Here is an 18,297-nt window from a genome sequence, read left to right on the forward strand (position 1 = left end):
ATCTTCTGCAAGAAGGCTTTCCCAGCCCTTTCCACTGCCCCTGCCTGATCTCTAGATGACCCTCCCTTTAAACTATATGTCTTATTTGGCCATTGTTGTTTACATGTTATCTCCCTTGAGGGCAGGAGTATTTTGTTGTCTTTCTCTACAACTATAGTGTCTAGCACAACGTCTGGCACACAGTAGGCACATAATAAATGCTTATTGATGGATTGTAAATTCAGAATGTGACTAGATTCTATGGTTGATCACTGATTTTCAGTCACCTCTCCACTGTGTTTGGGGATTTTTTTGGCCAAGATACTGGAGTGGATTGTCATTTCCTTTTCTGATTCACTTGACAGATGAGGAAACTGAGGCATGTAGGATGAGGTGACTTGGCCAGGATCACATAGCTAGTGTCCGAGGCCGGATTTGAACTGAGGTTTTCCTGACTCTTGGATGGGGAGCTTTATCCACTGAACCACCACTGCAGATGTGGTTTTTCTGATGTAAGACAAAGCTGGAAATTTTTGCTTTGGATTGAGGCCTCAGTTCCCAAACTAAAAAGTCAGCCACATTTTCCAGTTTTATGGAAAGAAAAACAAAGGGGGAAAATACAAAAGGGACATCATCTAACCATTGGGCATTGGTGCCAATTTTAGGTCAAGATCCAAATTAAAGTCAGATGAATATTTTGGGAAAATGCTCAGAGAGGAGGGAGTTGGACATATCTGGCCAGCTCACAGCCTGGGGCTCATCAAAGACTTCTAAGAAGGAAGAGGAACTACCCCCCATACTCCCTGAAGGCAGCCTATTCCACTTAGGGACACCATTAATTATCATCAAGCCCAACAGACTCTTGGGACTACTTGGGATCTTGAGCAAAAATGCATGCTTTATAGATGACAATGGACCACAAAGATCCATGATCCATCCCCCTAATCTTTTTTTTTTTGAGGCAACCAGGTTTAAGTGACTTGTTCAGGGCTAATGTGTCTAAGGCAGAATTTGAACTCGGGAACTCCTGATTCCCGGGCCAGTGCTCTCTCCATTTTGCTGCCTCGATGCTGCTTTAAATACTCTTTGCAAGTAGCAGTAGCAAGTATTAGCCCCATTGTACAGCTGGGGATACTGAGGCTTAAAGAAATTCTGTGATTTGCTAGCAGGTACTAAAACATTGATTTAAATTCAGATCCTGCCTCCTTCCCATCCACACCCCTCTTTTCCCAGTATGCTATTGAGAAAAATGAGAGTATACAAAGCATTTCCCCATCAAGGGGAATTCTCAGAATTATGATGTAATTCAATGATATAAATCAACGAGGGATGTCTCCTTCCCCCACTTTCTAAAAAGCTCCACAAGGGTCCAAGAGCCATGGCAGAAAGAGGATGGAGAATATCTGTCACTCCCCATTTTGCTCACTTTCCATTCCATTTTTTCTAAATCAATGAAGTTTTAGAGTAAAGATCAGCATCCTACAGCCCTCATACTCAAGGGGTAAAGAGAGATAATTTTTCAGGGACAAAATGGAGCCAGAGCTATAGAGAAGGGACACATACTATAGGAAAAAAGGAGAATCCACTTCATAGCCTCCCCTACCTCCCAACTGGCTGGGTCAGGGCCATCAGAAGCTGGTGGCCCAGCCTTCTCTGGCCACTTGGCTTCTTGGAACTTGTGTATACAACCTTCCCCCCCCTCCCCCCCAGCTTACTGGAGAATACGTGAATGATGACTTGGTATGACTATTTGGGACAAGCCTGTGGAACCCAGCAATGTCAGGAGCAGAGACTCAAAATGGAAAGTCACACAGAAGGAATTAAGAAGAATAAGCAAGAGAAGGACTGGATTTAGAGCCAGAGAAGGGGATTTCAAATCCCATCCATGTGACCTTGGATTTAGCCTCTCTGTGCCTCTGTTTCCCCATCCATAAAATGAGAGGGCTAGATTAGACATCTGAGTTCCTTTCAAACTCTAATCTATGACCCAATGATTCTGTGTTTTAGGCTAAATTGAGGAGAAGGTTGGGAATGAATCCACTTGAGATCCAGGAAAGGTATAAGCTCCGGGGGAGAATATAACACTATATTCAATAAGAGATGACAGGGATTCCAAATGTATACTGGCTACAGATAGAGTATTATGATAGATACTGGATACAAAAGGCACTAGAATTTCTATATAAAGGATTTACTAATACCCAGTTTGTAAGTTGATTTAAAAAATAAATCATTCATTTCTTTCATAACCATCCTTGATTAATTTGGATAACTTATGATTTTTGCATTTATTATTTTGAAAGAATACTTGTTTCCCAAAGAGTCACCTAAGAGTCAGAACTGCATTTCAGAACAAAAAATGGGATCCCTCTCAATTTTGATGTTATTTACAAGGAAATGTCAACACATTGGTGTAAAGGGCTGAAACTTCTGAGTTCATGTACTGAGAAAGGACAACCGAGCACTTAAGGCTAATTACTGATTGACCAATACTCTATGGGCATATGCTTGGAAAATGGCCCTTCCCACTATTCTGTGCTGGCTCGATAATTGGTGTATATAGAGAATTGTAGGAGGGATTAGGGGGTGGAGTAAGACTAGCCAGAGTCACTTCTTTGGTGGTAGATGAGGAAGAAGGAGATCATGGAGATTCTGTGTCCATCTAATTCACTTCTACTTTTAAAGACCAAGAATAAAGAAGGTATCCAGGGTGCTATTGCGATCATCACACATTGGTAAGAAAAATGTTGACAGTGATTACATTAGTCCTCTTGTGCCTTCTTACCTTGCTAAGGAACACAAAGATTACCTAAGTATGAAGATGGGCTGGTCTGGGGTCCCATTCTGATAAATCTTCTACTCTACTCATCAACAAGTGATCAATTTAACAACATTCTCGTCCTCCAGCCAAAGCACAGAATCATAAAGCCAGGAATGTCCCTGGGATCCTAATTAAAATCATTTTTAAAAACCATTTTTTGATGAACCAAATCAGTTCCAATAGAGCAGTAATGAATAGAACCAGCTACACCCAGCAGAAGAACTCTGGGAAATGACTATAAATCATTATATAGAATTCCCAATCCCTCTATTTTTGCCCGCCTGCATTTTTTATTTCCTTCACAGGTTAATTGTTCACTATTTCAAAATCCGATTCTTTTTATACAGCAAAATAACTGTTTGGACATGTATACTTATGTTGTATTTAACTTATACTTTAACATATTTAACATGTATTGGTCTTCCTGCCATCTGGGGGAGGAGGGAGGGGGAAGAAGGGGAAAAATTGGAACAAAAGGTTTTGCAACTGTCAATGCTGAAAATTTACCCATGCATATAGATTGTAAATAAAAAGCTACAATAAAAATGTTTTTAGCCATTTTCTTGGCTGAAAGAGCCAATGGAGCTCAAAAAATAAGTGAATTGCCATAATGGGTGATTGTTATTGTTATTGGTGATGGTCTTTCATTCTGAATCGGGAGTCAAAGGGTCTATCATTTGCTACCTGACGTACCTCCAGCAAAGAGTCTCATAAAGTTGGGAGGAGGTTGAACTAAAGGTTTCATCTAACTCAAAACTTTAGAAACAAAATGAAGGCAGATAACATAGGCAATTTTTAGTTATAATGATTATTCACATCTCTGTCACTTTCTCCATGACAACTACAAAGGAAGAAATAAGCATTCATTAGGTGTCTAGTATGTACTAGACACTTTACAATTGTTGTTGTCTCATTTGGTCATCACAACAATCCTAGGGAAAAGGTGCAATGATTATCCCCATCTCACACTGAGAAAGAAAAGAGGCTAAGTGATTTCCCCAGAGTCATATAATTAGTAAGTGGTTGAGTCTGGATTTGAACTCAGATCCTCCTGACTCAGCTTAAACACTGGGTACAAATATTCTTAACTCCATTTTACAGTTGAGAAAGTAGTCTCAGTGACTCAGTGAGGTAGTGCAGCCATTGGGAATGATATGGTAATGACCCCCAGGCTACCTTGACTGGAAAACATGATGTGGTACAAGGCGACCTTGACTTACAGATGATATATTTCTTCCCTTAAGTTATCCTGCCTTAGTTTACCTTGTACACCCAGGATGCTGAGTCCAAAAGATTGCTGGCTGTCAGATAACAGCCTGTTGGCTGGTAATAACAGGATGCTTGGAGATCATGAGCATCACTAACGAGATGCCTAAAGTTAATATAGGTGGAGTACAAAATTGGGTGCCCACCCCTTGACCTAGTAGTGTTTCAGGCTTAAAAACAACCTCCCCAAGGATACTCTCCACACACCCCCACCATGATTTCTTTATACCTGTGCACAACATGACCACTTTTCAGCTCCAATTCTAAGCCATGAAATTACATATCATGAATTTTTTTTTTCTCTAAAAATACCTTTCCTTCCTATCTTTGTCATTTGGAATTTATCCCACTTTAATTGGTGTTACAGTTATAATAAACTTGGCCCTTTGACTTAGAGATGGATCTCTAAGCCTCTTTGGAGATACCTTACAATATTGGTCGAGAACCCCAATATTTGGGGGGTTCCCTTAAGTCCTTCAAACCATCAACAGGTAGTTAAGTATTAGAGCAGGGATTCAGATTCAGTTCTCCTGACTTCAAATCCCTGTGTGCCTTTTATTATATTATGCTGCTTCAACTCAGACTATTTGCCTCAGTTGTACACACACACACACACACACACACACACACATACATATATGCTATGAAGAAACAACACTTTGACTTAGGCCAGTAGCAAGAAGAAAATAGTGACTTACCTGTTTCCCACTCCATCATAAACCCAATGAGTAGAGCCAATTCCTTGGTAGGCTGACGCCCAATAATACAGACATGAATTCACATGTAAACTATAGAGCAGATAGGCTGTGGTTCTTATGACTCTGTAAAAGAAAGAATAGCTTTGCAGGACCAGGGAGGAGAAGGTCAACAAGGAGATAAATCACATATTGCATCTAAAATGAAGGTATGGGGCAATTTCTCTGAGACCACTGTCTGTTCCCTCTGGGAGAGGAATACGCATCATAACAATAAGACAATTGGAAATTCACAGTTCTCAGAAAAATAACTTAGCAGCCTTCCTTCCTCGGAGGGATTTAGACTTGCAGATGTGTTTGCAAAGAGGAATTATTTGGATAAGAAAAGCATTCAACCCATTTCCTTGACAAAATTCCTCCCTTGTGTATTGCCATCACTAGCAGTGTCTGGCCACTGTTATCTCACCTGTAAACATAAGCCTTGCTGAGGATAGCTTCCAGCCGATTATTAAACTCAAAGAAAGCCATGTACTATAAATGAGAAGAAGAGAAGGCAATGAATACATAGAATAAACTTCAATGAGGAACTTGGTTATTTACTATTAGTTTCTTTCAATGAGACTCAGCTCAAGTATCATTTCCAAAGGTAAAAGGCCTGATCCCCCAAGAGGAGATCATATCTACTTTTTTTTTTTTTTTAGGTTATCTATTATTGTTTTTTTATTTTTTTATTTCATAGCTTTTTATTTACAAGTTATATATATGGGTAATTTTACAGCATTGACAATTGCCAAACTTTTTGTTCCAATTTTTCCCTTCCTTCCCCCACCCTTCCCCAGATGGCAGGATGACCAGTAGATGTTAAATATATTAAAGTATAAATTAGATACACAATAAGTATACATGTCCAAACTGTTATTTTGCTGTACAAAAAGAATCAGACTCTGAAATATTGTACAATTAGCCTGTGAAGGAAATCCAAAATGGCAAAAATATAGAGATTGGGAATTCAATGTAATAGTTCTTATCTCCCAGAGTTCTTTCGCTGGGCGTAGCTGGTTCTCAGTTCATTACTGCTCCATTGGAATTGCCCATATCCACTTTATATTTATTTTGTCTGTGGAAGAAGAATCCTCAATCCTAATTAATGTAATTATCAAGATGGGCTGTAGCTCTTATACCTTCTCAAGTGAGAGAATGCCTTTTTGGTTCCATTACTAAATTAATCATTAAATTAAAGACATAAATAAATAAACTAAGTGTGAATAAGTCTCTCTAAAATCAGATGATCCCATGAATAAATGTATCAGGCCTGATTGAAAGAATTAGACATATTTCTGGATCTATGGATATCAGAGGAGGAATCTGAGCAAAAAAGTAGTCAGTTGGACAGCTGGGTGGTATAGTAGATAGATCATCAGCTCTGGAGTCAGGAGACCTGAGTTCAAATTCCACAGAAGGAGAAAAGGGCTTCTATCCATATACCTGTGATTTATCCCTTATTACTCTGCTAAGCTTGAGGTCACTGTTCTGGGAAAGTACTTTGGGAGAGTTTGTTTATGACTCTTAGAGAGATTGATTTTGTACTAATTCTTCTTGTTTTACCCTTCAGTAAATATTTCTTAGTGAAAGCTAATTAACTCTTGCTGGCTAATAAACGCTAGGCAACACACCAGATGGGAGCTCAAGAGTGACAATAATAGAAATGTTCAACTCTTAACAGTTACCACCAGAACCCTGAAGAGAGAAATCATTAGGCACATAGAAGGCAGCCTGACAATGTGAATGAGGTATGGGATAACCACAGAGGACGTAAATACACTTTTGGTATTTACTTCTCTGTGGACATGTGGCTTCCTTTAGTAAAAATGTAAGCTCCTTGAGAGCAGGAACTGTTTCATTTTTGTCTTTGTATTCGTGGAACCTAGTATAATACCTGGAACATAATAGGATCTCAATAAATTTTAGTTGGATTGAATTAAATTAAATTTATGCCTGGGCTCTTATCATTAAAATGTTCTCCAAGATGGCATTATCCTTTTACTGGTCAAAATTGTTATTCAGTTATTTCCAACTCTTCATGATTCAGTAGGCCATATATTGATATGGCCCATGGGATTTTCTTGGCAAACATTCTGGAGTGCTTTGCCATTTCTTTTTCCAGTGGATTAAGCCAAAAGGATGTTAAGTGGCTTGCTCAGGGTCACATAGCTGCTAAATGTCTGAAGCTGAATGTGAATTCAGCTCTATCCACTTAGCCATTCAAATATCTCCCTCCATTGATCAAAATAGACAGCTAAAAAATCCACAGTGGAACTGAGAGAACAAAGTTGACTGTCTACATTGAACACTTTAAAATGGTAAATGTTCACTTCACATCCTGTCATGAAGGGAGAACTTCTAACATAAATTCTGTCCCTTTCATTGATTGTTCAATAAAATCAGAACAGAAAGAATGTACTTTCCTATGGGAGATGATAGTATCCAAATTTTGCCAACTAACCTATACCATGGGACTTACCTTTAAGCAACGTGGCAACCGTAAAAGGGAATTCACACCAACTTTCAAATAGAGCAAGTCAAGGGGCAGGAGACAAATCATATCCATCTAAAATGAAAATTTTTAAATCACAAATAGGAAAAAAGTCACAAAATAAAGATAACTATGAACCTTAGGACTTCCAATATACACGGAAAGATGGCATGAGAAATATGCCAGAGCAAAAAAATGGAAACAAAGCAGATATCCATCAAGTGGAGAATGACAAAACAAATGGTGGTACGTGAATGTAATGAAATCTTATAGTGCTCTAAGAAATGATATGTCTCTATTGGGTCTATATCCCTAAGAGGTCATTAAAAAGAAAAAGGACCCACATGTGCAAAAATGTTTGTGGCAGCCCTTTTTGTAGTGACAAGGAACTAGAAACTGAATGGATGCTCATCAGCTAAGGAATGGCTGGATAAGTTATGGTATGTGAATATTATGGAATATTATTGTTCTATAAGAAATGATCAGCAGGATGATTTCAGAGAGGCCTGGAGAGACTTACAGGAACTGATGCTGAGTGAAATGAGTAACCAAGAGAACATTATCCACAGCAGAAGAAGATTATGCCATGATAAATTCTGATGGACTTGGTTCTTTTGAACAATGAAATGATTCAGACCAATTCCAATAGGCTTGTGGTGGAGAGAGCCATGTGCACTCAGAGAGAGGACTATGGGGACTGAATATGGATCACAACATAGTATTTTCACCTTTGTTATTGTTATTATTTGCTTGCTTGGTTTTCTTTCCTCTCATTTTTTCCTTTTGGATCTGATTTTTCTTGTGCAGCATGATAAATGTGGAAATATGTTTAGAAGAATTATACATGTTTAACCTATACTGGGATACTTGCTGTATAGGGGAGGGAGGAGTTAAAGAGGGAGAGAGAAAAAAATGGAATACTAGCTTTTGCAAGGGTGAATGTTGAAACTATCTTTGCATGTATTTGGAAAAATAAAAAGTTATTATAAAAAATTAAACATTGACATTGTTTAAAAAAAGAAATGACTTAAATGATGAATATGAAAAAGTATGAAAAATTCTAAAATAATAGATACAGGGGGAAGTAAGCAAAGCCAAGAAAACAACAAATACAATATAATAGTATAACAATATAAATGGAAAGAACAACTACATACCAAAAGTTTAAATTTAAAAAATGATATTGTTATACTGTTATTATTTATTATATTACATTGTTATATTATATTATATTTGTTGTTTAATCGTGTTTTATTTTTATAATAGCTTTTTATTTTTCAAAATACATACATGATTTAAATGAAGAGAGAACATTCCCAACCAATTCCTTTATGTGAGGAGTCTACAGCACTTAAACATATTTTCAGACTTTTTAAAGTGTATTGGTCACTTGCGCTAATTTTTTGAAATCTCTTTTCTTTTCTCTTTCTTTCTGTTTTTTGTTCTTTAAAAAACACAACTTGCTGTGTAGGATCTTTGAGAAGGAAAAGAGGAAGATTTCTAGGAGAGTAACTATGATAACATAAAAGAACAGAAGACATCAAAAAAAAAAAACCACCTTATTTTTTAAAAAAGAAGAAATATTCCAAGGCATTCACTTCAGCAGCTCATTGATTAGAATTAGAAATTCATCAGAAGCTAGAGAATGTGTTTCATTAATATGGGGAATCATAATAGCACCTACTTCCCAGGATTGTTGTAAAGATCAATTAAGATATCAATAAAGTACTTAGAATAGTGTCTGATGCATAGTAGTTACTCAACAAATACTTGCTCCTTTCCCTTTTTTTCTTCATATCCCTTCAGTGTCTAGCATACAGTATTTAATGTAGCAAGTGGGACATACATGTTTGTAGAACAAATAAATGAGTGACCCACTTAAATCTGTCAAGATCAGCTTTAAATGGGAATGCCCTCTAGAAAATCATGCATCTTAAGCTGATATATAAGATACGTACCCTAAAACGACGAGACTTTAAGTAATTGTTCCGCATCTCCTTTTTGTCTGTCTAAAAGAGAATGGACAAATGATCATCACATTACCAATGCTTAATAAATTTTTGTTGACTGACTGACCATGTTAGGGTATATTTCTCTCAATCTGTTGGGAAATACAGAGGAGAAGATTATGGGAAACTATTGTTTCTGATTTTTGTTTCTCAGAGGGCAATAAAAGGCACCAGATTTAACCACTGTGGTTCACATGTCTTTGTACAGGCTTCCTCCACTCCACTCCTTCCTTGAATATACTCTCCTCTTTATTTCTGCTTTTTAGAATCCCTAGCTTCATTTAAATCTCAACTGGGCCCTATCCAAGTATCATGTTCTATACTTGGTCCTTCCAACTAAATATACCTCTCTCCCTGACTCACTTGCCAAATTACTTTGAAAATATTTTCTATTTACTTATATATATACTTATATGTTTTTCCCAGATACTATGTAAGCTTCTTGAGGACAGATCACACAAATCTAAGATTCTTTCAACAACTCTAAAATCCAACCCTCTCCTTTTACAGAGGAAGAAATTGAGACCAAAGGAGCCCAAGATTAAGGCTGAAACTGAGATCAATGCCCGGGCTTCCAGCTCTTTATGCCAAACACAGTTAAGAGTAAATTGTCAATTGTCAAGCACTACGGAGAGTGAACAAATTTCACTATGGGGGCTGAACCTCGTGGCTGCCCAGCAACTTACAATGATGTCTCCTCCTTTGACGAACTGCAGGCGAACCTGAAACACGGTGATATCTAACAAGTAGATGAGGTCACACAGATAATCCATCATTAGCCAGAGGTGGATGTTTTCTGGGGTTTGGTAAGGAAAAGCCCAGCGGACAGGAATGAGCCAGCAATTCCAGTTCCAGGCCAAGACCACGAAGAAGAGCCAAAGAATATACATCAGGTCTAAGAGAAAGAGAGAGATGGCGGTCAGTCACACATAAGCTCAGGGGCTTGTGAGTAAGATTGGTTTTTCATATTTAGTATGGAAAATGATAAGGGGGCCATTAGGCAACAAAGTGGTACGTTGGACAAAGGACTGGCCTTGGAGTCAGGAAATTCTTGCTTTGGATTTTACTTTGGGCACTTGCTGTAATCCTGGAGGAGCCTCCTCAACCTCTTTAAGTGAGCCTCAGTTTTCTCATTTGTAAAATGGAGATGTTTAAATTAGATGATTTCTAACGATCCTTTTAGTTCCAAATTTATTGCCTCAGATTATGTGTGTTCTCTGTTCCTACTGAGAAGTGAGTAAGAGACAATGTAGATGTAAATCGAAGCAAAAGAAGGGTGAGACTGACATTAAGAAGGTCTTTTGTTCTTTTCTTTTCTTATAGATTAAAAACTCTATGCAAAAGGAGGCAACCGCAGGAGATGAAGTACAATGATGTGCAAAAAGGAGTAAACAGACTTCTGATGAATTGGTCAGGGTGAGAAGATCCATCTCAATCTAATTGTCTCTTTCATCATCTCAGGACACAAAGAACTGTGCAAATAAGGTGATTATAATTACAAGAAAAAGGAAAGAAGGAAACTGTATTTCCCCAGGTTATGCGGGGTGGTGGGGGGGGGGGGAGGAGGAAGAAGAGGAGGAGGAAAAGGAAAAGAAGGAAAAAGAAAGAGGAGAAGGAGAAAGAAAAGAAGGAGGAAAAGGAGGAGAAGGAAGAGGAGAACAAAAAGGGAAAGGAGGAGAAGGAAGAAGAGAACAAAGATGAGGAAGAAAACAAGGAGGTGAAGGAGAAAGAAAACAAGGAGAAGGAGGAAGAAACAAGGAGGAGGAGAGAAAAAGGAGGAGGAGTTTAAAGGGACTGATACAATATGATCATCAGAAGGGAAGAAATGGGTGGAAAAACAACTGGGATAAAAAGAGAGTATAAATGAGGCTCTACTAAGATAAATTAGTAATGATATTCATTAAGGAGGAAAAATTAGAAAACAATCACAACAAATATATATTATGCAATGAAAGACAATAACTTGGAAACCCCTAAAGAATGAAAAAGTTTAGCAATAAATTCTGTGGGACTCCCAGAAATAATGGAAAACCAACAAGAAATTCCAGAATGGTTCAGATTAAAACTGAAAGAATTAAAATGAAAAAATAAGATGAAAATTAGAATAGATAGGAGAGTGCTTAAAAAAGAAATTAAAACCGCAAACAAGAGAATAGTTAATTTAGAACATATGGTAGAGAAGCCTTCTCCAACACAAGACAGATCTGGCATCTCTTATACGTATAGAAAAGAAAGAAAATTTGGCAGAATAGAATTGAAAGAGAATATTGAAATATTTACAAAGATCATTTAAGTATCCTTAAAAAAGATGAATTTAAAAGCATATCATATTTCAAGAAATAATCCACAGATTATAAGCAGAGAAGAATCCCAAGTTTAACTCACAAAGACATTTAAATAGTCAAATATCAGAACTACAATGTCAGCCAACTATTTCAGGCAGCAATAGGAAGCTTTTTATCAACTAAGGAAAATCAATTTAAATAACTCATTTATGAGAAATCAATCAAAACTTTGAAAATATGATTTTCTGAAAACCCAAAAAGATAAGCTTATACCCTTCAAATTTAAGTCTAATTACATCAGTTTAACAAGATAGATTTTCAGCAGAAGAACAGAATTTGAACCATTCCTTCAAAAAAAAAAGTGAGCTTTTTATCCAGCCCTCAACACCATGTCTGGCAAATAGTAGATGCTTATTAAATGTTTATTGACTAATGTAGGTTGCCTTTTTTCCTACAACGTAGTGTCTTAGAGAATTTCCTAGAGCAGATTTGTTCAGAGTCCCACAGTGAGCCAAATACAAGCTCTCTTGGTTTTGAGACTAGCTCTGCCATAATCATTATGCCATACTACTTCTCTTTTCTTTTGAAAAGCAGAAGTTGTAGGTATAACATTTTGGGGGCCATCTAGTGAAGCTTTTGGATCTTTTCTCAAAATAAAGCACACAATAAAATCCATATGATTACAGAGAAAACCAATTATGTTGTGTTTTTGGAAAACTTAAAGTTCCTGGATTCTAGATTAAGAATCCCTGATCAAAGGCATTTTCTTTAACCCATCTTTATAGTTCAGGTACACTCACCCATGGATCACGTGCATACCAGTATGTCTTCCTCCCTCTTCCCATCATTCCCAGCACATCCTCCCTTCCCTATTCTTTCCCCACCCCCTTCCCCCTTTTCCTCATTCTTTGCATCAGATAACTTTCCATCCCTGACTTACTGGTGAGGGGATCAATGCTTTGGGGAAACTGGTACATCTTCAATGGGCGGCGTTTGAACTTGCAGCACAACATCTCACAGTAATGTTCCTCCTCTCCAGTCTTTTCAGCCTCAGCAGCTTTGGTTTCTGGCGCTGGTTCTGGGGCTTTCTTGGCTGGGGCTATAAGAAAAGATGGGAAAAACTCTTCCATCCAAACCAACTATAATCATTTTATCCCAGTTCGTTCAGCCTCATAGTTCTAGCAATACACCTACACCCTTGCCTCAACCCCCTGCCCTTTTTTCTTTCTAAGATAAGGAGAAAAGGAGAAAAAAGTGTATCTGCTTTAAATAGCAGGGCAGGATACATTCAGAGAAACAAATCAATTAGCTCAGAAATTGTTCTTCAACCTGTACCAAACACAACTATAAGAAAGCATATTGCAAGAATTGAGTAAAGTGGTCATTATGGACTTCCAGCATCCCAAGCAATGAGCGGCGCTTTCTCTTGGGACAGATTATTGTGTTCTCTCCTCAGAGAGCTTGGGCAGCAGTCCAGAAATTCTTGCCAATTAAGAATTCGGATGCTCTCCTCTAGAGTCATTCAGAATCAAGAGCATCTGGGGAAGGGGCAATGAGGAAGAATTGGGCATCTCAAATGAGCATCAAGGTACAATATTGGGTACCATCAAAGAGATCTTAGCTTTTCCCTGAAGGGTCCTGGAGGCTTTTGGAGAGACAGCCCTTGAAGGAGAGGAAGAGCTGTGGATCAGGAGTCAGAGGACTTGAAACTTAGGACCCTGAGAAAGATCTTTCATCTCTCCAAATGTGTTATATCCCCATCTGAAAAGTGAAGTTATTAATTCTTTGCACCTCCCTAGCCCAGCTGGAGTGTCATGAGAAAAAAAAATATGTTTATATAAACATGAGCTAGTGTGAGAAAGTCAATGTGGTGTGATAGAAAAAAAAAGTCTGGCTTTTGGATTCAAGAAAGAATCAAGGTCAAATTCTCTCCAAGCCTCAGTTTACTCATCTGTACAAGGAAAGAGACTTCAAAATTGCTTCCAAAAACTTATCTTCTTGCAAAATCAAATCAACTTTGAAATTTCCACTTCAGAAGCCCTGCCCATTGGACCCCTTTTCCCCTCTATTTGGAAAGCATGGGTATGGATTTTTCCAGATTCTCCACTTAAGGAGAAGGTCTTCCTTAGGACAACTCAATTTTCCACTTGGCTGCCCCTGTCTCATCTGTGCCCCTGCCTCAGATTTCTTCCCCCCTTTTCAGTTTCTTTATTAGTTTGTCTTTCCCATTAGATTTTGAGATCATCAAGGGCAGGGTCTGTCTTGTGTCTTTTTTTTTTTTTTGTATACCCATCCTTAACATAATGGCTGGCACACAGTAGCTGCTTAATAAACATTGATTGATTTTGTCTTTTTTTTTCTCAGTGCTTAGCACAGCACCTGGCACATAGTAGGCACTTAATAAATGATTAATGACTGACTTCAGTAAGATCACTTATTGCAATAAGGTGCTAAATGGTGTCTTCAAGTTATAACATTCTATGATTCTACTAAGATTAAAATGCTTTGTTTTTCATCTCTCTGGGAATGAACTTTGTGCAGCTCGGCCTCCCTTAAATACAATCATGCACAAGTCAAGACATCACCTCCACAATATCACTGGTCCTCTTTGGGAATGAAGGATGAGCAACACTCTGGGAATTGCGTCCAAGATTCCTCCCTCCTTCCCTGCTTCATTACTCACTCACATGGTTTAGGGCTTTCCTCATCTGAAGTGACATCTGGATCAATAAGCTTCTCTTTTACTTTCTCAGTCCGTTCCTTAAAGAGTTTCACCAGCTCCTGGAGCCGGTCATTGATGACCGCACTATTCTGGCTGGCTGTGGACTCAGCACGTTCACCACCACTGTGAAAGGAGAAGCAAAACATACTGAACATCCTAACTAATAACAACAATAATAATCCATGTAGAAGAACAAGTGGAGAATAAAGCCTGCTTTTTTCCCATCACCTTCTATGTTCAACCTCTCAATCCTGCCCTTATTCTGATTTTATATTGGAAACAAAAAAATGTATCATTTTGTTTCAGGATTCGTTAGTTAGATTGAGGTTCTGGGAATATTGGCATTTTCTGGCTTTGGTTCAATTCAAAAATTTGAGAAGAGTATAGGATCAACTCTACTTTGAACTTTTTAGTGAGATTTGTTGATTTGGTTTTTTTCCCTTGAAAACTTTAACTAGCTAGTTGGATAGAAAAAAAGAAAGAAAGAAAGAAAGAAAGAAAGAAAGAAAGAAAGAAAGAAAGAAAGAAAGAAAGAAAGAAAGAAAGAAAGAAAGAAAGAGAGAGAGAGAAAGAGAGAGAGAGAGAAAGAGAGAAAGAGAGTGAGAAAGAAAAAAAAGAATGAAAAGAGAGAAAGAAAGATGAATAAGTAGGTAGATAGATAGCTGATAATTAAGATAGGTATATGAATAAGTAAATAAATAGATGAATAAGTAGATAGATAGATAGACAGATAAATAGATGGGTAAATAGATGGTTAAACAGATAGATGAATAAATAGATAGATAAATAGACAGACTGATAGATGGTTAAACAGATAGATGAATAAGTAGGTAGACTAGATAGATGATAGATTAGATAGATGATGGATAGATGGGTAGATAAATAGATAGATAGATAGATAGATAGATAGATAGATGGATGGATGCTCAGATAGACAGATGAATAAGTAGGTAGATAGATGATAAATTAGATAGATGGATGGATAGATGAAGGAAGGAAGGGAAAAGGAGAGAACAAAGGAATATAAACTTCAGCAATGAGATACAAAACAACAAATTGTGAGACACTGTTCATGTAGAAGAGAAGAAAAATAACATCATAGATAGAGTAGGAAGTTGGAAGAGGCTAGATCTAGTCCAATCCCTTTTTTTTAGAGATGAGAAAACTGAGGCCTAAAGAAATGCTGTAATTTGCCTAAAGTAAGTACCTAGCACACAGCAAGCACTTAATAAATGCCTTTCAGCATTCATTCAAGTAGCAAAATCAGGATTTGAATCCAGATGACCTGACTGCAAACCACAGCATATTATTGCCTCTCATGCTTAACCCTTTAAGACCCAAACATGTTGCTTAACGTCATTACAAAATAAGCTAATTTCTGCCTCGTCAAAAAATTCATTATATTCCACTTTTAATCAAAGAATTATCAAAATGCTGAGCTAGCCTCAGTTATTCCTATTAGAAACATTTTCAACTCACTCGTTTCCCTGGGGACTGGATGGGCCGGACCAGGCAACAACCGGAGATTGTGCTGGAGACAGGGCCTTGAGCTCCTCCACCTCCTCATCCTGTGATGGCAGCCTCTTCCTAGAGAGAAATTCAAGACATTTTCAGCCATATGCAGAGGGACTCATGGAGGCAACATCTATTTAAGCTCCACAAATGAGAAATACACAACCAGAATCATGTGTCAGCGGTGTCATTAGGGACAGCCTTCCAGGCAGCCAGTGCGGCCTCTGATTCCCCAAAGTGGGTGCAAGAGCAGGAGGCTTTTAAAAGGGAATCATCTTTCTTTTACTATGTTGATCTAGTCACAAATTGCAGTGTACTCAAGCATGTGCTCTTTCATATTGAGGGAAACAATCCTCATAAAGAAGGAGCCACCAGCAAGAGCCCTCAGAATAGCTGCACTGACCCTAGACAACTCTCCCCCCTAGGAAAATAAAGATTGTAAGGCTTGTTTTCTCCATTCCAAACTAATAGATAGGCAAATGGAGAAAAAAGGGCACACTATATGAATATTCTAACTATGGATGGATTTCTCACTTAGGATCAAGGACATGGGAAATGTATTCTATATTTTGGCAGTCAGGTGGTACAGTGGATAGAGCGTTAAACTTGGAATCAACAAGGATGGACAGAAGCAGCTACACCAAAGAAAGAACACTGGGAAATGAATATAAACTGCTTGCATTTTTGTTTTTCTTCCGGGTTATTTCTACCTTCTGAATCCAATTCTCCCTGTGCAACAAGAGAACTGTTCGGTTCTGCCCACATATATTGTATCTAGGATATACTATAACCTATTTAACATGTATAGGACTGCTTACCTGGGGGAGGGGGTGGAGGGAGGGTGGGGAAAAATCAGAACAGAAGTGAGTGCAAGGGATAATGTTGTAAAAAATTATCCTGGCATGGGTTCTATCAATAAAAAGTTATTTTTAAAAAAAAGGAAAAAAAAAAGACTTGGAATCAAGAAAACTCTTCTACCTGAGTTCAAATCTGGCCTCCTACATTTTAGCTGTATTAACCTGGGCAAGTCACTTTACCCTGTTTTTTGACTCAGTTTCCTCATCAATCAAATGAACTGGAGAAGCAAATGGCACACCACTCCAGCATCTTTGCCAAGAAACCCCCAATTGGGGTCACAAAAAGTCAGAAAGAACTTAAACCAAAACCCCATGTATGTTAGAAAAGATCTACATAATTTCCTTGATGAGATGGACAGGAAGAGACACTTATGAAGTTGCAACCTAACAATAGCTTTTGCAGATACCATATGTTTCCCCTACATACATACATACCAGAAGCCATAAATATTGAAAACCTAGAAAATAAGTTCTTATCACCAAAGTCCTAGGCACTGTGAATACTATATAATTTTATCAATGGAAAAAGACTAAATAAAATGAATTACCATCTGCTTTGCTGCCCTACCCTAAGGACAATGGCTTTTCCATTTAATTTCCAAATGAAGCTGATCTTTCTTCCCTTCCCTTCTCTTCTCCTCTCCTTTTTTCTCCACTTCCCCTTCCACCCCATTCATGTTCAGATACTCCCTTTCCTTTCCTTCTACTCCCCCCTTTCTTTTTTCCATCTCCCTCCCTTCTTCCTTCCCTTTCTCTTTCTCCCTTCCTCCCTCCCTTTCTCTTCTCTCTCTCTCTCTCTCTCTCTCTCTTTCTCTCTCTCTCTCTCTCTCTCTCTCTCTCTCCCCTTTCCTCCATCCTTTTCTCTCTCTCTTTCTCTCTCTCTCTCTCTCTCTCTCCTTCTCTCCCTCCCTTCCTCCCTCTCTCTCTCCCCCTCCTTTTCTCTCTCTCTTTCTCTCAGACTCTGTGTATGTCTCTCTGTCTCTCTGTCTCTTTCTCTGTTTCTTTCTTTCTCCCTTTTTTTTCCATCCTTGCTCTCTCTCCCATCTGTTGTCTCCTCCTAATAACACAGAGCTCTTTGAGAGCAAAGATGGTCTTTCTTTTCTATTTGTATTGCCAATGCATAGCAGAATGCTTAGTACATAGTAAGGGCTTAATAAATGTTTTCATTCATCCATCCATTCATTAATTCTCTATGACAATCCTTCAAATATTGGAAGACAGCTGTTTGTCTTCTAAATGTCATCTATGTGCTATATATAGAGGCTTCTTTGCTCAGGGATAGACATCCTAATTCCTTCATATGCCTTAAATATGTTAGCTCCATCCAACCCTTCAGGTTATTTCCCCTAAAATGTGGTACCCAGAAATGAACACTGAACTTCAGATTTTAGATATTTCTATTTGAAACGTAGTGGGAACACTGGGAAGAAGACTGATTGATTCACTTTTAATATCACAGATGTTTCTACAGTTGTAGAATGTTACTAAGAGAAATGCAGAATCCAAGGGAAAAGGTTCAGATTGAAAAGGATTTGAATAAAAACTTAGGCAGTATTCACTCAAGACTTAGGTAATTAGGGCCTTTTAAGGACAGGGATCATTAAATCATTTGAAAGAA

The 18,297-nt window shown here is 38.0% G+C and overlaps 1 protein-coding gene across 1 annotated transcript in view; it reads right to left on the bottom strand.

Annotated features, from left to right (window-relative positions):
* Positions 1–18,297, bottom strand: part of CNGB1 (cyclic nucleotide gated channel subunit beta 1) — a 78,465-nt gene that overhangs the window by 24,812 nt on the left and 35,356 nt on the right. Inside the window, exons 6-13 of the mRNA XM_051974561.1 lie at positions 15,790–15,897; positions 14,276–14,433; positions 12,529–12,687; positions 9,990–10,198; positions 9,253–9,303; positions 7,283–7,369; positions 5,228–5,292; positions 4,765–4,887 (exon numbers count right to left, since the gene is read on the bottom strand). Coding sequence (XP_051830521.1) covers positions 4,765–4,887; positions 5,228–5,292; positions 7,283–7,369; positions 9,253–9,303; positions 9,990–10,198; positions 12,529–12,687; positions 14,276–14,433; positions 15,790–15,897 — 960 coding nt within the window. The remainder of the gene's footprint in view (positions 1–4,764; positions 4,888–5,227; positions 5,293–7,282; positions 7,370–9,252; positions 9,304–9,989; positions 10,199–12,528; positions 12,688–14,275; positions 14,434–15,789; positions 15,898–18,297) is intronic.

The sequence above is a fragment of the Antechinus flavipes genome, chromosome 2 (assembly GCF_016432865.1).
Source record: "Antechinus flavipes isolate AdamAnt ecotype Samford, QLD, Australia chromosome 2, AdamAnt_v2, whole genome shotgun sequence".
In the NCBI taxonomy this organism is placed as follows: Eukaryota; Metazoa; Chordata; class Mammalia; order Dasyuromorphia; family Dasyuridae; genus Antechinus; species Antechinus flavipes.